The sequence below is a fragment of the Mobula hypostoma genome, chromosome 17 (genome assembly GCF_963921235.1).
Source record: "Mobula hypostoma chromosome 17, sMobHyp1.1, whole genome shotgun sequence".
NCBI classification, from domain to species: Eukaryota; Metazoa; Chordata; class Chondrichthyes; order Myliobatiformes; family Myliobatidae; genus Mobula; species Mobula hypostoma.
The window spans coordinates 19,717,660-19,739,525 of record NC_086113.1 but is presented as its reverse complement, the minus strand read 5'-3'; the positions used below and the strand labels follow the sequence as shown (position 1 = coordinate 19,739,525).

General features: G+C 39.6%; 1 protein-coding gene across 1 annotated transcript in view; it reads left to right on the top strand.

Annotated features, from left to right (window-relative positions):
* LOC134357879 (progressive ankylosis protein homolog B-like) overlaps nucleotides 1-21,866 on the top strand; it is a 136,514-nt gene that overhangs the window by 98,149 nt on the left and 16,499 nt on the right. Inside the window, exons 9-10 of the mRNA XM_063069621.1 lie at nucleotides 12,198-12,327; nucleotides 19,728-19,851. Of these exons, the coding sequence (XP_062925691.1) occupies nucleotides 12,198-12,327; nucleotides 19,728-19,851 (254 nt within the window). The remainder of the gene's footprint in view (nucleotides 1-12,197; nucleotides 12,328-19,727; nucleotides 19,852-21,866) is intronic.

The following is a 21,866-nucleotide window of genomic DNA, read 5'->3' as shown; positions in this document are numbered from 1 at the left end:
AACAAAAAATATCCATCCCTACTAAGTCTCTTACTAAGTAAACTAACAGCACAAAGGGTGAATACACGACTATGCTCACAGAACCCATAATAAAAACACGCGACACAAAGTACAATACTGTACAGACAGACAGAAAATAGATACATGGCTCCTACAGAGATTTTATATAATAGTAATACTATTGTCTGTATTATCAAATGATATAAAATTTACACATTTGCTGTCATCGTACAAATACGTGAAGTAAAATCTGAATGGTGGAAATGATCTGCAGTTTGAGCAGCATATGTGGAGAAGAAAATAGTTTCAGATCAATAATATTTTGCTAGATCTAGGAAAAAATGGAGATCAAACAAACAGCAAGGAAAGGGAAAAGAAATGAAAAGAGTATGTGGGAAGGCCCACATTCAAGTGAAAGGCAGGAGAGATGAAGTGGCAAAAAGAATCGTAGAGGAGCGCAAAAGTACAAATAGTATAGGATAATGAATAACAAAAAGTAATCTGGGAGATGATATAAATTCAAAAGGTTAATTAATTATCTGAAATTACTGGTAGAAGAAGAAAAAGAATTGAATATGCAGGTTCTATAAAGGATAATCATTTGCAATGTTTGACCTCTGTTGAGACAAGTAGATTGTAATGTGCACTGTTGGAAGTTGAAATGTTGTTAGGATGAACTTTACTGGAATAATGTAAGAGGGGGATGACAGAAGTGAATGACAGGATCTTGGTGAAGAATTCAAGTGGAATATATTTGGAAACTAAGTAAGTGTGTTTAACAGAATCGCCAACTGATCTGAAAATGGTCTCACCAACATCAGGAAAACGATGTCCTGAGCAAAACATTCAGCATATTAAATTGTAGAGTGTGTTTGGGGCATTTGATAGTTAAGAGAGGTAAAGGGCAAATGTAGTATTTCTCGGGTATGTGAGAAGGTGCCTTGTGAAGAGGAATGCATATGGAGAAGTGAATTAGACACCTACTGTGAACAATCCTTTCAAAACACAATGTATTGATAGGGGAGGAAAAAGGACATTGTGCCTTGTGAGGTACATTGGAAGTTTTGGAACTGTAGAGGATGATATGTTGAATGAGAAGCTACAAAGCTGTAAAGAGGTGTCTATCCTTCTGAGAAGGAGGAGGAGGAGCAGAGATGCAAAACAAAATTGTGCAAGTACATTTAGGGTGCCTGTCAGTAGTAGGAAGTCAGGGTGGAGGATCAAAGCCTGTGTTAACAATTAGGCTATTTTCCTACTTTCATTGGTGCAATTTGCAAAAATTGTGCTGACTTAAGCAATCCAAATTCAAATTGTATTTCAGATTTTTGCCAGTGGAAAAAAAGATAGTTTTAAAGTGGAGTTAAGATCATAATCATATACTTGTGGGTCTCAGCATATAATTTACGGCTTGTGTTAATCAAGGCCAAAGTCTAAAACACTTTTTGTACTTGGTTCAGACATGACATAAACACATGGGTTCATGTAGACGGAGAAAGTTGGTGGTGATTAAGAAAATGATATTAAAATACCACGGGGTTGACAGGATTGGTATTGAATTTAGAAAAGCAATGAGCATTGCCTACTCCCATCTCTAGTTTCTCGAATGCTTCACAGGATGTTATCCAAATAGGCACATGGCAGTTTGGCAGCACAGATTGTTTAAGTGCCAGGCTCCCAATGTAAGCTTCAGTTGGCTTGGACCTCAGATTCAACTGAATGAGCAGTCCACACTTTCAAGAAATAAAAATGCTCCATCCAAAGATTAGAGTCATCATCAAATCCGGGTGGAGCAATGTTATTGGGAGGGCAGATGGTCGTGGGCTTGATTGGTACTTGTGCTGTGATCAGGAGCTTTGGGGAAGGCTTAGGAGGCACAGGAATAATTTTTTTTCCTGGCTTTATTTGGGGAAGTGGTGTTGGAGTGGAGAACATTTCCCATTTAAAGTTCTGTTTTAAGTGCAGATGCATGTCTTTTGATCTCTATACAATGTATTCTGGTTAATGGAAACACATCAGGACCAGTACATTTTGGTCCAATTAAGTGGTTGTCCCAATTAGCCGGTTTTATGGAAATTGTTTTAAAAAAAGTCACATATTCAACATGCACACGACTGAATCTAGCTAGAAACTGTTCTCTTGTCCTAGTTAAGCAGCATAATGAAGGAAATCCCAGCTATTCTCTCGATTAGTTTTTGTTCTTTAAGAGTTGACACAAATAAGCAGCTGCCCCTTTTAACTGATGGTCCAATTAACTGGAATTCACTGTATTTATTTATTATATCATCAATAAAACATATTCAACTTGTTAACATAGTCCAGCAACTCATTGAAGTTAAAAATGGCATGAAATAGTGCATTGCAGCCTGTATAACAACAATGTGGTGTACAATTTCTGCAGACTATAGATTATTTACAGCTGCAGCTTTCTCCTCTGTGTTACCTGTTGACATTTGGCCTTCAGCTACAATTGATTGAATTAAGTTGACTCTAAACTATATGATACAGTCTAAATTATTATTTTTACGCCCATATATATTTTAACTCTAACCTGTAACCGAAGGGTTGAGATGATGAACATGAGTAGCTAGAAAAGCTAGTTTCTCTCTAACTGCATTGTTGCTCTAGAAAGATATAATTTATAGGATATTGAAAAGCAGCAAGAGAAATGTACTTACCATCCAATAACACAAAAATCCTACTGTGGGAAAATTATTTAGTTCATTTCCCTGTGGAAATTAAATGTTCATTATCCTTTTAAATTAGTCCTTTTCAAACAATTCCTACTGCACTAAATATAATATTTCTTTATATGCAATTGGTAAAATGTCATTATTTATACTGAAATTTCATCTGCTAAGCCATGATTGCTTCAAATTTTATTCCTGGATGACATTAAATAACAATTTTTTCCAGTGCATTCTTCACTTTAATCTTATTTCAACTTCAGAGTAAATTTCTTATTTGATAAAGTGCTGATTCATGTGTGACAAAAACAGATGTTTGATCATAAAGCTATGTCCAATACAGTTTTCACCAATGTGCATTTATGTGCACACTTCCCAGCAAGGTTTGGTTGTTGTTTATGAGCAAAGACCAAATATAAGAGTGACAGAATGGTTTGTTTTCCATTTTGCGGCAGAGACTAGTTTACGATCTTGCAGCTATTTTCTTCATAGGCTGCCATTGGAATCTGGCACATTCTGAGATTGCTGACACTGTACTACTTTTTAATAATGTGTGATTATTACTATCTCTGAAGAGGCTTTTTAACCAGATGCTGCCCTGTGTTTTGTGGAACCAAGGCTAATCTTATGACTCTAACATAACATTTTCTCAAATAAGATATGTATGTAATAGAGCTCACTAAATTGTCTGATTTACCTCTGTGCCAGGCAGGGTGTTGCATTAATTTCAGATTGCAGTTAAAACTTGGTATTTTCAATTATGCGCATCCTCCACTTGAAAATTGGATATAATGTTGTGAGTGTATCACTTAATCAGGAAATTCTAGTGCATGGGATCATTCGATTTCTTTATTTGTAACTTTATTATCACAATTCTGTTTAAATTCCATAAAATAGATTGTGATACATTTCTGTATTCTTTGTCCATTCAGTTGAGATATGGTGTTGTCATTTTACAAGGATTTCCGTAATCTGTTATATTTTGAATCTGTATTCTTTGTCCATTCAGTTGAGATATGGTGTTGTCATTTTACAAGGATTTCCGTAATCTGTTATATTTTGAACTTAATCTACAAGGCATTTTTTTTTAATCAATGGCCATTACAGGATCATTGACCAGTTATGTTGACAAATTGCAGTCTTCCTCACAACCCCCTCCCCCAAAAAACAATGCGTTGTTGCAGTCACCTTCATACTCAGACTGTAGAAGCTTAAGAAGGCAGACTGCCACCAATACAGCAGCCAGAAACAGACATAGTGATTATTTACATCTTTAGTGATGCTGTACTCGGAGTTATGAATGGCTAGGGCATCACATTTTATTTGCTTCATATTTAACCAGTATTTCATCCCACAAAGTGAGAATGAATAAACTGGTAGAGTATTCTATGATATAAAAATGCCGTTGTACCACAAAGTTCTATATGCCTTGCATAAACCTTGTTTTCTTTTCAAAGCATCCGGCATTCATATCACATACATTTTGGACCATACATTTTATTTTGCATGAGTAATTCCATCATTACTTGAGGCTGAATAACATCAGATAACCTAAAAATAAATACAAATTTCTTCCCACAATCTGTAAATAAGATGAAGCAATGAAACCATCTGAATAATCTGTATTAAGCAGATGGGTGGATTCCTTAGATAGCTAGATCTCTATGTACATACCCAGTGAGAGTAGACACGCCATTTTCACTTTCCTTTGCTTGTTCCACCTGTGGCCTGGTAACTTTTACTTCTGCTCCACTAGGAATAGATTCGCATTCAAGGTGCAAATTCAAGATTGTTTAATGTCATTTCCAGTATACAGTTGTAAAGGAGAACAAAATAATTGTTACTCTGGACCTAACGCAGCTTAAAAAGAAACACAATAAGATAGAGAACACAATAATAAAGAAACATAATAAATATTAATACTTAAGATATCTTGCATACATTGATTGTGTTTCCATAAAGTGAAGTTGGGCACAGGAGTGTTTGTACACAAGGTGGCTCTGACAGGAAATGAAGTAGTGGCGGTGGAGGGTGTAGTCGGGTGGGTTAGTTGCTGGAAGTGCTGGTCAACCTTGCTACTTGGGGAAAGTAACTAGTTTTGAATTTGGTGGTCCTGGTGGGTATGCTGTGTCATGTCCTTCATGATGGGACTGGGACAAACAGTCTATGAGCAGCATTGAGTATTTAATATTTAAGTAATATTTGAGTGTGCGTGTGTGTGTATTCTTGTTTCATTTAAATAATTAATTACAGGTTATATGTTAAAATATGTGAATGGCATATGTCATTATACTACCACACGATACAAGTGCACCTCACTTAAAGTAAACAAAGTTTGACCCTCATTCTTGGACTCTCATGCCTTCCTTTGAATTAGTTTAATGTTTTGAAGTTACAAAACATAATATTGGCAATGAGGTATGTGTAAAATGAATCCAAGATGGCTATCAACCTCTTAAAATGCAGTGAGACGTTCAAACTTAAAAAGACACTGTGAGGAAAAAAAACACAGCCTAGTGCATACAGAGATGGTTGATTTTTTAAAAAATGCAGCACAGCACATGTTCTTTGGAAAGGGAGACACAATGAAGTTTTTAAAATAAGGCAGTGAACAGAAGAATTCATGGGTTCATAAAGAGAAAGATTCACAGGTTCATAAAGAGTGAGTACCGGGTGCAGAGATAGCTGGCCAAGTCAGGAAAACTGATACTTTTGATTACACAAAGGATAACTGGAATATGTATACTGACCTAATTCAGCAATATTTTGAAGTAAGTGAATTAGCCAATGAGAAATGAGTACCAAGTTTTCTGAGAGCATTGGGTTTAAAGACATACAGTTTGCTTCAAAGTTTAACTGCTCCAACCAAACCAGTCAAAATGAGCTTTGCTGATATTGTCAAAGTACTACAAGAGCATTCAGAACCAAAGCCATTGTTGTTTGCAGAACGCTTTAGGTTCCATATGCGGAATCAAAAAGAAGGGGAGTCGATTTCAGTGTACATGGCTGAATTGAAGAGATTGTCTGAACATTGTAAGTTTGGTAATGGGCTTAATGATGAATAGAAAGAGTTTAGTTTGTGGAATCTTAAAAGAAAGCATTCAAAATTGGCTTTTAACTGAAGCACAACTGACATCATACATTATTTCAACTTTATATAGGCTGTGTATTTATCATATCATTCCTGCTTTTACCATATGTTAGTGTTATTTTAGGTTTTATGTGCTATTTGGTATGATTTGGTAGGTTTTTTTTGGGTCTGGGAACGCTTAAAAATTTTTCCCATATAAATTAATGGTAATTGCTGCTTCGCTTTACGCCATTTCAGCTTACGAAAGGTTTCATAGGAACGCTCTGCTTTCGGAAACCTGTATTGAGAAGCCTCTTCACAAGGACTGGTGTTCCTGTACACTTGACAATGGATCTGGGGATGAACAGTTTTGATCATTCCTAAAAATGAATGGAATAAGACATATTGCACCTGCACCATGCCATTCAGGGTGCCTATGGCTTGGTGGAGAAGTTTGTCCAGAGTCTAGAGAATGCACTGTGAGCAATGTCAGCAGAGAGCACTACACTAACACTGAACCAGAAGCTCACCAATTTCCTCCTTGCATATTGTAATACAACACATTCCACAACCAACAATTCAACAGCTATGCTGTTCCTGGATCATCCCTTGTGTCTATGCTTGGATCTCCTCAAGCCCAATCTCAGAAGGAGTATGCAGAACAAACAGCTGAGACAAACTGAAGGCTCCTCAAACAAGGAGGTTTGTTGTTTCACTCCTGGACAAACAGTCCTAATGAGGAACTCCAGAAGTGGAAAGATTAAGGATAGAACCGGATGACTTTCCTACACAGTGTGTCTGATATACTTTATACTTGCCCTTTATACTTTATTGTTGCCAAACAATTGATTCTAGAACGTACAATCATCACAGCGATATTTGATTCTGCACTTCCTGCTCCCTGGATTACAAATCAATAGTAAATATTAAAAATTTAAATTATAAATCATAAACAGAAAATAGAAAAATGGAAAGCAAGGTAGTGCAAAAAAACCGAGAGGCAGGTCTGGATATTTGGAGGGTACGGCCCACATCCGGGTCAGGATCCGTTCAGCAGTCTTATCACAGATGGAAAGAAGCTGTTCCTAAATCTGGCCGTATGAGTCTTCAAGCTCCTGAGCCTTTTCCCAGAGGGAAGAGGGATGAAAAGTGTGTTGGCTGGGTGGGTTGTGTCCTTGATTATCCCGGCAGCGCTGCTCCGACAGCGTGCGTTGTAAAGTGAGTCCAAGGACAGAAGATTGGTTTGTGTGATGTGCTGCGCCGTGTTCACGATCTTCTGCAGCTTCTTTCGGTCTTGGACAGGACAACTTCCACACCAGGTTGTGATGCACCCTAGAAGAATGCTTTCTACGGTGCATCTATAAAAATTAGTGAGGGTTTTAGGGGACAGGCCAAATTTCTTCAGTTTTCTCAGGAAGTAAAGGCGCTGGTGGGTGTTCTTGGCAGTGAACTCTGCTTGGTTGAACCAAGTCAGGTCATTTGTGATATTGACCCCGAGGAACTTAAAGCTTTTGACTTGTTCTACTTGCGCACCACTGATGTAAATTGGGTTGTGCGGTCCGCTACTCCTTCTGAAGTCAACAATTAATTCTTTCGTCTTGCTGACATTGAGGGATAGGTTATTGTCTTCACACCATGCCACCAGATTCTCAATTTCCTCACTGTACTCAAACTCATCATTACCCGAGATACGGCCTACAATTGTTGTGTCATCAGCAAACTTGTATATTGAGTTCGATGGAAACTTGGCTACACAATCATGGGTGTACAGTGAATATCACCTGGAGACAATACATTGACCAGTTGAGGAGAGCAGAGTCTATTGTCAGAGAAGAAGGTTGACTATCACTATCAGAACTACTTCCTGCAGTCTCTGAGTCAACTCCTGAATGGGACAATTTAAAATTCACTATGCTGTATACAGTATAATAGTTGTATTATATAATATACTGTGTACATAGTTGATAAAATTGACAAGCTCAGCATGGGTGCATGAAGCAGTGCCAATGCAGTTGTCAGTGTAGTGAAGGAAGAGTTGGGGAGTAAGACCAGGGAAGGCTTCGAACATAAACTGTTCTACATAGCCAACAAAGAGGCAGGCATAGCTTGGGTCCATGTGAATGCCCATGGCTACTACTCGAGCTTGGAGAAAGTGGGAGGAGCTGAAGGAAAAATTGTTCAGGGTGAGGACCAATTCTGCCAGACAGGGGAGGGTGGTAGTAGAGGAGGACTGGTTGTACCAACTTCTGTAGGTATTATATTGGCACAGTACCATAATGACTGTCCATTACTGGAATACTCTGTACTTCACAAGTAATTTATAATCAACATGATTTTCAAATAACTTTTTAAAAAATCTCTCCTTGAACATATATACAGACAACAGTGCAGTGATAATGTTGTACTGAACGAACTAAACAAGAATTAAATGCTTAACTAAACTAACTGCCTCTGATCTGGGCCGACATTTACGTGCTGGGCAGCACCTAATTAAAATTAACTTGTTTATTTCATCTTTTTTCTTAAAGATGGGCTGGATGCGTCCCGGCTACCACTGCACCCCTGCATGCTTCACGGCCCAGAGGTTGGGGACCACTGCTCTAGACATTCATATGCCTATCTAAGAGCCTCTTGTATGCCTCCTCTAACAAATTGCCAATATGTTCCAGGCATCTGCAACTCTCTGTGTGTAAAGAAAAACACATGAATATGGGAATTAATTTGTTTTTCATGATTACTGTTCTGCATCTTCTAACTCAAGCAGACAAATGCAACCCTGGATATGCACAATCACATCCCACTAAGGAAGAGAAGAGAGATCATTAGGAAAGTCTAGATGTTGATAAATGTCCCATGATTTTCCTTAATCCAGAAAATTATAATCCAGATTCAGCTGAAGATGCGTCAAGTGAGTACAATTGGCATTGTCCATGGGGCGACATGGTAGTGTAGTGGTTAGTGCAACGTTTTGCAGTACCAGTGACCAGAGTTGAAGTACGTTCTCCCGCTGGCTACTTGCATGGGTTTCCTCCAGGAGCTGCCGTTCCCCCCCACCCCCCCACAGTCCAAAGGCGTAATGGTTGGTAGGTTAATTGGTTATTGTGAATTGTCCAGTGACTAAGCTAGGGATAAATTGCGTTTGCTGGGTGGCATGGTTCCAAGCGATGGAAGGGCCTATTCCGCACTATATCTCAATCAAACGATCAATAAATAAGCATCTCACTTGCATTATCATATGCAGCACTTAATTGTGATTTGACGCAAACAACACATTTCACTGTATGTTTCGATACTTCAGTGTATGGTACTCGTGACAAATAAAGCTAATCTTTATTCTTAATTGAAAGTGCTTTGGCCTGCATAAAATGCAAAGTTTACATGTTTCATGACTTGTGACTTGCAAACCTCAAAATTCACATCCTAAATGACACAGTAATATTGTATGGTGGGACTAGTTCCCAAATTGTGGAGAATAAAGAAACAATTTGACTTGCAGGTACATGTTCGACTTTGCCGACATGCAGCCTTCATTCCTGAAGTAAGACTAAATGTTAAATATGAACTTTAGAAAGTTTACAGGTAAGATGGGGAAAGCTGGTTGAAGAGAGGAATCATCTCAATGGCAGACAAAACCATTTCAATGTTAAGGTAATTTATAAAGAGGTAGACAGAGAATACTTCATAAACATAATTAAGAAATAATTAATCAGAAATTAAGGGTAGAGCTCCCAGTACTTGCTGTGAAGTGGCAGAATTTTTAAATGCAGAAGTTAGATAAGCCTGTAGCTAAATGTTTCAGTAAGGGATTTTAACTCTTTTATAGACTGGGATAAGCAGATTAGTTCATATCTGAATGAGACTGAATTTCTGGAATGTGTTCTAAAGACCTTTCTGTGAAAAAAATTATCTGAACCAAAAGGTATAGCAGCTTTGTATCTCTCCGATGGAAGAAATCCAGCCCTAACCTATGGTTTTATCCAAGCTCTAAAACAATTCACTGCATATATTACCATATTAGAGAAGAGAGTAATTCAAGTCAAGTTTATTGTCACTTAACTATGTACATGTATACCATCAAATGAGACATTTCTCCAAACCAGAGTGTAAAGCACAACAGTGCACATATAACACACAATAATTTAGGAAAGCAAGGATGAAATCTACAGATGAATTATGCATAAATAAACAAAGAACAAAGTAAAGTGCATGAATTAAATATTGTCAGGTACAGAACAGATTAACCGGTGACACTTTGAATGTGATGCGGCAGGGAGTTCAGAAGCCCAGTGGCCTGACGGAAGACTACAGATCTAATGCTAATCCTTCCTGATTTATAATTTCTATGCTTTCATTATCTCTACTAAACCACTTTTGAATCAGAATCAGGTTTATTATCACCGGCATGTGTCGTGAAATTTGTTAACTTATCACCAGCAGTTCAATGCAATAAATAATCTAGAAGAAAAATAAGTAAATCAATCGCCTCCTTTTATCATTGTAAGGATGGATTTTTCCAGCATTTCTGTGTAACACAATCCCTATAATTCTTCCTTAAAGCAATGATGACATGAAGTTGTATACATTTGCTATTGGTTTTTTAAAAAAATCAGAATCAGGTTTATTATCTTGTGGCGTGAAATTTGATGTGTGATGTGAAATTTGTTAACTTAGCAGCAGCAGTTCAATGCAATACATAATCTAGCAGAGGAAAAAAAATATAAAATAAAAATAGTAAGTAAACAAGTAAATCAATTACGTATATTGAATAGTTCTTTTAAAATGTGCAAAAACAGAAATACTGTATATTAAAAAAAGTGAAGTAGTGTCCAAAGATTCAATGTCCATTTAGGAACCGAATGGCAGAGGGGAAGAAGCTGTTCCTGAATCACTGAATGGATGCCTTCAGGCTTCTGTACCTCCTACCTGATGGTAACAGTGAGAAAAGGGCATGCCCTGGGTATTGGAGGTCCTTAATAATGGACGCTGCCTTTCTGAGACACCGCTCCCTGAAAATGTGCTGGGTACTTTGTAGGCTAGTACACAAATGGAGCTGACTAGATTTACAACCTTCTGCAGCTTCTTTCAGCCCTATGCAGTAGCCCCTCCATACCAGACAGAATCAGAATCAGGTTTATTAACACCGGCATGTGATGTGAAATTTGTTAACTTAGCAGCAGCAGTTCAATGCAATACATAATATAGCAGAGAGAGAGAAAAAAAGAAATAAAATAAAACATAATAAATAAACAAGTAAATGAATTTAACCAATCTATATTGAATAGATTATTTAAAAAATGTGCAAAAACAGAAATACTGTATATTTTAAAATTTTTAGTGAGGTAGTGTCCAAAACTTCAAAGTCCATTTAGGATGCAGCCTGTCAGAATGCTCTCCACAGTACAACTATAGAAGTTTTTGAGCGTATTTGTTGACATACCAAATCGCTTCAAACTCCTAATAATGTATAGCTGCTGTCTTGCCTTCTTTCTAACTATATCGATATGTTAGAACCAGGTTAGACCCTCAGAGATCTTGACACCCAGGAACTTGAAGCTGCTCACTCTCTCCACTTCTGATCCCTCTATGAGGATTGGTACGTGTTCCTTCATCTTACCCTTCCTGAAGTCCACAATCAGCTCTTTCGTCTTACTGACGTTGAGTGCCAGGTTGTTGCTGCGGCACCACTCCACTAGTTGGCATATCTCACTCCTGTACGCCCTCTCGTCACCACCTGAGATTCTACCAACAAAGGTTGTACCGTCAGCAAATTTGTAGATGGCGTTTGAGTTATGCCTAGCCACACAGTCATGGGTATATAGAGAGTAGAGCAGTGGGCTAAGCACACACCCCTGAGGTGTGCCAGTGTTGTTCGTCAGCGAAGCGCATATGTTATCACCAACCTGCACAGATTGTGGTCTTCCTGTTAGGAAGTCGAGGATCCAATTACAGAGGGAGGTACAGAGGCCCAGGTTCTGCAACTTCTCAATAGGATTGTGGGAATGATGGGAGTGATGCAGCCTGTCAGAATGCTCTCCACAGTACAACTATAGAAATTTTTGAGTGTATTTGTTGACATGCCAAATGTCTTCAAACTCCTAATAAAGTATAGCTGCTGTCTTGCCTTCTTTATAACTACATCAATATGTTGGGATCAGGTTAGATCCAATGTCATGACAGTTGATTATTCAGAATTTGCAAGACCTTGCGCTATTGGAAGCCTACCAGAATATGACATTCAGAACAGTACTACTTTCTGAAGAACTTTCTGCCATCTGTAATATCTTCATAATGATGTAAAGAAACTTAGAAAAGTTTGCCCTTAACCCAGCACTTCAGACTGAGGCTCTGAATTCATTGGGTATTTGTAGTCAGGCTTTAGTGTTCAGATAATTGTTTAGCTGCACTGTACTGTTTCCTAACTTAAATTTCTCTTGTTTTCCCAGTTGTGCTTTGTAGTGTTCTGGACTCCCCATCTATCGGAGAAAATTCTGGTTAACCTGATAGGTGTGAATTTTGCTTTTGCTGAGCTCTGCGTGGTTCCACTACGAATCTTTTCTTTCTTCCCCTTCCCAGGTATGAAGCTTTGTTTAAAAGTAACGTTTCAACATTTAAGAGATATTATTGCTTGACTGGAAGGTATGCTCTCCAGCAGTGTATTTCTTAAGAATGCCTGCAAAACATTTGTTGGTTCAAATATGTACCTTACATATGTAAGGGAAGAACAGGGAAAAATGCAGTCACTAAACACCCCATTTTTTTGACCTCTTTATTGACATGAACCTTCCATATGAGTACTCAGGAATTGTAAGAGCAAGTGAAAATGAGAAGAAATTTTGAAAGACACCTCAATCTTAGAAATTTCATTCAAAACTTCTTCTAACAAGTCAAAATTTGATTGCATGCTGGAGATGATCCAGTCACCTCCCCAAAAAACACTGATGGTTAAATTGTCTGAACTGAATGTTCTGAGTTTTAACTACTTTTAAAGTGGAGGGAACAGTCTGAAAGATGTTTGTGACCTAACCTTGGGTGCTATATGTTCTTCCTGTGACTGTATTAATTTTCTTTGGGTGTCCAGTATCCTCCCACATCCCAAAAATGTGCAGGTTGCTAATTCAATTGACCACTGTAAATTGTCCCTTGGTGAGGGATTGAATTTTGGGGGAGATGATGAGAATGTGGAGAGAATTTAAGACACAAGGAGCTGGTGTAGGACAGCCATTTACTGTGCTTTATATCACTTTGGTGTTGGAAAATTCAATGTAAGATTTTATTCATTGCAAAATGAATTATTGAATATTTGCACCATGATATAAATACAAATAGACCTTTTTAGGCTGGATATTTACATCTTTTCATAGAGGTGGGCGAAATTTATAAACATAGTTGATTTGGTCTTAAAGACTAGTCAAGAAAAAGACTTCTGACCAATACTTATCAGCTCTTAGAACACCTTGTCTCCTTTTTACATTAAAAATCTAGTTTGTGCAGTGGATTTTCTTGTATTGTACACTGCATACATTCTAGTTTTAGATCCTTGCTGGATGAGGGTGTGTCTGTAGGTTTTAAGTGACTATCTGTAAACCGCATTGGCTCATAATTCCAAAGTACTGCCAGTTTAGAATCAGGCTTGCGGCATAATTGTATACTGTTTTAGCTGCCAAGATGAACAAAAGCAGCTTATGTGTTAAGTGTCATAAAACTAGAGAAGTGATTAAAGTTTTGCTGATTGTGCTGTGGAAATACAATGTGATATTAAAATTTAGTTTTTTCTGATTACTTATGTAAAGACCACATATAAATGTAAATGCCAGCCTCTATCTCTGCTACTTTAAACCCAAGGAGTGCAGACTTAAATGCTTATAGTAGACTATTATTTCAGTTGTTCAGTATTCTAATCTGATTGGATACCTAAAGATACCCTTTGTCAAAAGCAGTTATTTCCGGGAGCATACTGGCATGCAAACTGTATGCACTGTATGCATATATGAGTATAAGGATGAAAAGATTAGGGAGATCATCCAGAGAGCTACTTCATAAAATACTGGCAGCAGCATTGGGACAGGAGGAATTCTGTCTTTGGGCTGTCTTTACCAGAACCAGTCTGGGACAGTGTTTCTAGCAGAATGGTTTAAAAGGAGAGTGGTCACAGTAACTTCAAATTAGTAAATGTTGGAGTTGGAGAGGCAATAGTTTCTCAGGGAAAAAATTGGTATTAATTAAACAAGACAAATCGAAGAGGGTAGACTGATAGTGTAATGTTGATTGAAAAGGGAAAAATATTATTAATTAAGACATGAGTGAAAAATATGAGAAAAACATCAGAACAGAAGGGCAGGTCAGAGTAGGTGACCCAAATATGAGTTACTTAGAGCAACACACAAAATGCAGGAGGAACTGAGCAGGTCAGGCAGCATCTATGGAGGAGATTAACTAGTTGACGTTGATTCCCCTCCATAGATGCTGCCTGACCTGCTGAGTTCCTCAGGCATCTTGCATGTTTCTCTGGATTTGCAGCATCTGCAGAATCTCTGGTGAGTTACTTGCGCAGACACATGGAGCATGAGGATTAAACTGAATTCATTGTGTATACAAATTCAACTATGAGGTAATGACAGGGCCTACATTATACACAAAAATTGTCAAAGCTTGAGAACTGAACATACGAGTTCTTCCAAAAGGTGTTGTTGAATAGCTCTGACATTTCAGGATGAAAACTATTTATCTCGTGTATAGTTTTGGTGGGAGGAAAGAACAGCAGGGAAGAATTTATGGGTGGAGTTATATCAATAGAAAGCAATTTAAAATTAGCAGGAGCCTGAGATTTTTTTTTGTTAGCAGTTCTAAAGTGGCAGAGAAATAAAAGCAGAATTTCATCCCATTCCACTTTCAGACTTCCAAATGCGTAGATTTTCTGATCTGAAAGGCAGAAAGTTTCTGAAATATATTTGGGATAGTTTTCTGCAATAAGATAACGTGGGACTGTCCATGGAACAGGAAAAAAAAACTGATTTGTTAATGATCCATATCTGGACTAACACGGGTCCCCGAACTTTTTTGCACCGCGGACCAGTTTATTATTGACAATATTCTTGCGGGCTGGCCGACCGGTGGCGGGGGGGGTGGGGAGGGTGCAGTGTAGGATTGCCAACGGACAAGAGTAACTGTCAAATACGTTGTGTTTACCCCGAGAAAGACTACCATGACCATGAAGCCTTGCGCAGGCACCAGTGCGCATGCGTGTGCGTGCCAATTTTTATTCTACAAACCGTTTTTGGCGATTCTGTTCGGGGGGGGGGCTTAATCATGACCGGATATAGGTGATAAGAACTATAAGTCACTTATAAGTGGCTAATACACTCAATTTAGTTTCTAAAAGGGATTATCTAACGAATTTAATATTAAACACACAGCGCATATTTTCCTCTCACGAATATAGTGATAAGTCACTTATAAGTCAATAGTATCATAACATTTTAAGTAACGTTTGGATATTAAACACACAGCACGTATTTTCCCTGTATGAACATATAAAATCATTACAACACACCAATATTGCTGAATCAGTGGGAGCCCTGGGCTTGTTTTCCTGCAACAAGACGGTCCCATTTAGGGGTGATGGGAGACAGTGATACTCGAAGGGAGTTCCTTATGTCCAGTCTATTCCGCAATTTAATTTTCGTTACATTCATTGCAGAGATATGTTGGAAATGGAAGCAACGTTTTCTAGGAAGAGGTACAGTCGACGTTTTGGGCCGAGACCCTTCGTCAGGACTAACTGAGAGAAGAGCTAGTAAGAGATTTGAAAGTGGGAGGGGGAAGGGGAGATCCGAAATGATAGGAGAAGGCAGGAGGGGGAGGGATGGAGCCAAGAGCTGGACAGGTAATTGGCAAAAGGGATATGAGAGGATCATGGGACAGGGGGCCTAGGGTTAAAGAAAAGGGGGAGGGGGGAAAACCCAGAGCATGAGCAAGGGTAGTTACCATCCTCTGGGTTTTCCCCCCCCTCCCCCTTTTCTTTCTCCCTGGGCCCCCTGTCCCATAATCCTCTCATATCCCTTTTGCCAATCAACTGTCCAGCTCTTGGCTCCATCCCTCCCCCTCCTGTTTTCTCCTATCATTTCGGATCTCCCCCTCCCCCTCCCACTTTCAAATCTCTTACTAGCTCTTCTCTCAGTTAGTCCTGACGAAGGGTCTCGGCCCAAAATGTCAACTGTACCTCTTCCTAGAGATGCTGCCTGGCCTGCTGCGTTCACCAGCAACTTTGGTGTGTGTTGCTTGAATTCCCAGCATCTGCAGATTTCCTCGTGTTTGCGAAGCAACGTTTTCAGTGCTTTCATGGCTATCTCAGGATATTCAGCCTTGACTTTGATCCAGAATGCCGGCAGAGATGGTATGTCAAACATACTTTTCAGCCTGCCATCATTTACACACTCAAGGAGTTGATCTTCTTCCTGCGCTGACATGGATGACACGTGGGTCATGACCTCACGTGTGTAATGAGCTCGCGTGTGTTCAGGTTCAACGGTGCGTGACAGGGAATGAGGAAAGGTGCAACTGACTCATATCGCCAAATCATATCGTTTCCTCACGGCCCGGTAGCACATGCTTTGTGGCCTGGTACTGGTCCACAGCCCGGTGGTTGGGGACCACTGGACTAACACTTCCAAGGAGCAATCGTACAAGCAACTTCAATGTAGTTAACAGAAAGAAGAAGCGGAAAAAACCTATGAAGCTTCTAAATTTGGATGAGGTCACTTTCCTTGCAAATATGCAGAAGCCCAGAGATTCTAATACGTCTCACGGGTATAGTGTGGGTGGGGGAGGGTGGCCACTGGCAATCCACTTCAGTCTTTTACCCTCCCCTAAATATTTGGGCTGGTCTGAGTTGCTCCTCTTCACCAGCAAATGGTATTACTTTCAAATAGCCAGATCAGATGGTCAGTGACAGAGACCTCAACAGACCTGGGCTGAGGCTTGTGGGGATGGTTGGAAGGCTGAAAATTTCAATGAATTGTTAGGGTGTTGAGCAATGCAGAGTTTCAGGAAGGCAGTTTTAAAGATTTGCCTATTTTTATTTTGACTTTACCAAACTGCGCTGTTCAGTGCATTGATATCCATTAGAATAGATGAAATTGCCCAATCACTCATAATCTTCCAGTTACCCAAATGAAAATATAGACAGTTACTTTGTTTCAAACAGTCATCTAGAGATGAGAATAAAAATTCCACCAAGCCCACAGCGCCCTATTAATTCTGGAACTGGCGCGGCAGTTGTATAAATTATAGATGGAGGAATGCATTGACAATAAGGAAATTTGCCAAAAGTGGGCAGCACTGATGTCTTTCCTCATGAATATGATTGGAGAGCTATTTCGAAATATAACGTCGGTGGTGGGGAAACTGCTGGAGTCAGTTATCAAGGATGTGATAACAGCACATTTGGAAAGCGGTGAAATGATCGGACAAAGTCAGCATGGATTTGTGAAAGGAAAATCATGTCTGACGAATCTCATAGAATTTTTTGAGGATGTAACTAGTAGAGTGGATAGGGGAGAACCAGTGGATGTGGTATATTTGGATCTTCAAAAGGCTTTTGACAAGGTCCCACATAGGAGATTAGTGTGCAAACTTAAAGCACACGGTATTGGGGGTAAGGTATTGGTGTGGGTGGAGAATTGGTTAGCAGACAGGAAGCAAAGAGTGGGAATAAACGGGACCTTTTCAGAATGGCAGGCGGTGACTAGTGGGGTACCGCAAGGCTCAGTGCTAGGACCCCAGTTGTTTACAATATATATTAATGACTTGGATGAGGGAATTAAATGCAGCATCTCCAAGTTTGCGGATGACACGAAGCTGGGTGGCAGTGTTAGCAGTGAGGAGGATGCTAAGAGGATGCAGGGTGACTTGGATAGGTTGGGTGAGTGGGCAAACTCATGGCAGATGCAATTTAATGTGGATAAATGTGAAGTTATCCACTTTGGTGGCAAAAATAGGAAAACAGATTATTATCTGAATGGTGGCCGATTAGGAAAAGGGGAGGTGCAACGAGACCTGGGTGTCATTATACACCAGTCATTGAAAGTGGGCATGCAGGTACAGCAGGCGGTGAAAAAGGCGAACGGTATGCTGGCATTTATAGCGAGAGGATTCGAGTACAGGAGCAGGGAGGTACTACTGCAGTTGTACAAGGCCTTGGTGAGACCACACCTGGAGTATTGTGTGCAGTTTTGGTCCCCTAATCTGAGGAAAGACATCTTTGCCATAGAGGGAGTACAAAGAAGGTTCACCAGATTGATTCCTGGGATGGCAGGTCTTTCATATGAAGAAAGACTGGATGAACTGGGCTTGTACTCGTTGGAATTTAGAAGATTGAGGGGGGATCTGATTGAAACGTATAAGATCCTAAAGGGATTGGACAGGCTAGATGCAGGAAGATTGTTCCCGATGTTGGGGAGGTCTAGAACGAGGGGTCACAGTTTGAGGATAGAGGGGAAGCCTTTTAGGACCAAGGTTAGGAAAAACTTCTTCACACAGAGAGTGGTGAATCTGTGGAATTCTCTGCCACAGCAAACTGTTGAGGCCAGTTCATTAGCTATGTTTAAAAGGAAGTTAGATATGGCCCTTGTGGCTACAGGGGTCAGGGGGTATGGAGGGAAGGCTGGGTTCTGAGTTGGATGATCAGCCATGATCATAATAAATGGCGGTGCAGGCTCGAAGGGCCGAATGGCCTACTCCTGCACCTATTTTCTATGTTTCTATGTTTCTATGAAATGAACTGTATGGAATTCCCTGCTGAGGAGGCCTGTTGCCAATTACTTGAGATAGCTTTTTTTTGTATTAAATTGAGGTAATCAAGAATAATTGTAATTTAATTTTGTAAGTCCATTAAACTTGCCTCCCTTCTAAATGTATTGTTATGTTCCTGATAAGGGTTGTGACATCACAAGTATGTAAGCTAATTCAGCACAATTTTGAATCAACACCTGATTGATTTGTTACTACTTTGGGCTTTCTAAAGCCTTTGCAAGCTAGGCAAAGTTTGAGATATTTTGTAACAAAGCTCTGCTTTGGAGGTGAGAGATTGTTTGCAGAAAGGAATCAGTGAGGTGCTGACGTGCATGATGGATGGGCTTTCCAGGCAGTCAGCTTTATGCTGAATTGCTTGGACTGAAATGTGGAAGCCTATTCATTTGCGAGGTTTGTCTGTGACATATTCTGTGAAAATCTGTCACACTTAAGATTTTGTGTTACTATCTAATTTAATACAGCAATCTGTGTGAAGCCCAACCCAAAACAATCACACATTGTTTACACAAGAGATCCTGCAGATGTTGGAAATCTTGAGCAACACACACATAAAATCCTGGAAGAACTCAGCAGGTCAGGCAGCATCTAAAGAGAGGAATAAACAGTCGATATTTCAGGCTTAGACCCTCCATCAATAGGGTTCCTGTTGTTCATTCCTCTCCATAGACCTACTGAGTTCCTCCAGCATTTTGTGTGTCACACACTATTTACTAAGGGTTGTTCAGTGACTATTGGAAGCAGAATTTTATTGAAGTAAATCATTCCACAAAGGATTATTTAATGAATTTTGTGGTACAGAGCATCTGCAAGTTCACTCTTTGTCTTTCTACATCATCTCCGCTCTACCACTTGCAGTTTCCCTTGGGGTCCATGAGTGGAATCATAACAGTGTACAATGGGATTTCTGCCTCACTGCCCATTCATTGCAAATGTGCTTCAGTTCCTTAATCTTACATTATCTATAGCCCATCTAAGAAAAACAGAAATCATCACTTTATTTTGAGTTAAATACATGTGCATTGATCTAAACCGCTAAATATGGTGTATAAAAAGATTAAATTTTCATTTGCATGAAAACTACAGGGTAATTCTGTATGATGAATTTGAAAAGAAAATGATGTGTTTCACATTGCTTCATTAATCACTCATTCTTTCTTGCACAGTAACTATACGAGCACACCTAACTGGCTGGCTGATGACCTTGAAGAAGACTTTTGTGCTGGCACCCAGTTCTGTCCTAAGGATAGTGCTTCTCATTACAAGTCTGATCGTGCTGCCTTATATGGGGTTAGTATCAGTTGTGCCTATGATTAGTAAAACATACTTAGATGGATATTGATGTAATGATGAACAGGAAATTGTCTCTGTACTTAATTTGCCATGTCTAATTTCGGTCATGGCTCATTTTTGTTGCACTCTCACCCAGATAGCTCCCTTTTTCAGCATCAAGCCGACACCTGTCTATATTATGTGTTGCTGTTTATTTACCAAGTTGCATAACTTTGCGTGAATTACACCATCTACTTTTTAGATCATTGTGCATTATCTGTGTCTCAGATGGTAGTGTCCCCCTTGTCTCTGAGTCAGGTTGTGCCTTCAGAGCTGTACACATAATCTAATCTAGTACTTTCAAGGGCAGGATGAAACACTGAGGCCCAGGCTGGCTTCTCAGGTAGGCATAAATTAACAGGAGTTATTTGGTTTTCCTGGCCATTACTTAACCATCAAATCCACTGGTTGAGGTTTATAGAACAGTTGTTTTTTTTAAATTGTATCTAAATTAGCTAACTGATTTCCTACATTACAATGTCTTTTGTGATATTTTCAGAGTTTTTGTATCTTTCACTGAAGGTCACTTTAGCATTATCCCTTTCTGTGGCTGAGGTACATGCACTGAATCATAGAATAGAAGTCCTCAGGAATTTTTATTTAAGATGGGAAATTATACTTGCATTAGGGGTCCCTTTTGCTAACCTGAGGAACACCACTAGTCACTGACAGCCAACCAGAAAAGGCCGCCTTTATTCCCACTCACTTGCTTTTGCCTGTCAACCATTCCTCTATCCATGCCAGTATTTTTCCTGTAACACCATAGGATTTTATCTTGCTAAGCAGCCTCATTTGTGGCACATTATCAAACGTCTTCTGAAGATCCTAGTAAATTACATCCGGTGTCTTTTCTTTGTCCACTCTGCTTGTTACTTCCTTCAAGAACTATAACATCTATCAGGCAAGATTTCCCTTTACAGAAACCACGCTGACTGACTTATTTTATCATTAGTATCCAAGTACCCTGAAACTTCATTCTTAACAATAGACTCCAGCACTTAACCAGCCACTAAGCTAACTGGCCTATAATTCCCTTTCTTTTCCCTTCCTCCCTTCCTGAAGAGTGGAGTGATATTTGCAATCTTTCAGTCCACCGGGACCATGCCAGAATCAAGTGATTCTTGAAAGATCATGACCAAGGCATCCATTATCTCTTCAACAACGTCCCCTCTCAGGACACTGGGATGTAGTCCATCTGGTCCAGATGACTCATCCACCTTAAGACTTTTCAATTTGCCTCACACTTTTTCCTTTGTTTAGCAATGGCACTCCTGCTCCCTGACACTCATGGATCTCTGGCACACTGCTAGTGTGTTCCACAGTGAATTAAGTTCATCTGCCATCTCTTTGTCCCCCATTACTACCTCATCAGCATCATTTTCCAGTGGTCCAATATAAACTCTCACCTCGTTTTTACTCTTTATACAACTGAAAAATCTTTTAGTGCCCTGCTTTATATTGCTGGCTAGTTCACCCTTATATTTTACCTTTTTTCTTCTTTATGGCTTTTTTAGTTGCCATTTGTTGGATTTTAAAAGCTTCCTAATCATCTGACTTCCCACTCACTTTTGCTACCTTGTATGCCCTTTCCTTGTCTTTTATGCAGTCCTTAACTTCCTTTGTCAGCCATGGTTGCCTAACCCTGCCATCTGAGAACAACTTCCTCTGGGACATGTCTATCCTGAGCCTTGTGAACTATTCCCAGAAACTTCAGCCACCTCTGCTCTGCTGTCGTCCCCGCCAATATCCTTCTCCAATCCACCTGGACAAGCTCCTTTCTCCATTCTGGCCCTTCAAACCCCACTGCCCAGCAACTCCTGACAACCCCGATTTAACGCTAACTTAATCAAGGCACAATTTACGATGACCAATTAACCTACTAGCCGGTATGTTACCTGAGCACCCAGAGGAAACCTACACATTTGATGGGGAGGGCGCACAGAGATTTCTTAGAGAGGGTGTGAAGCTTGAAC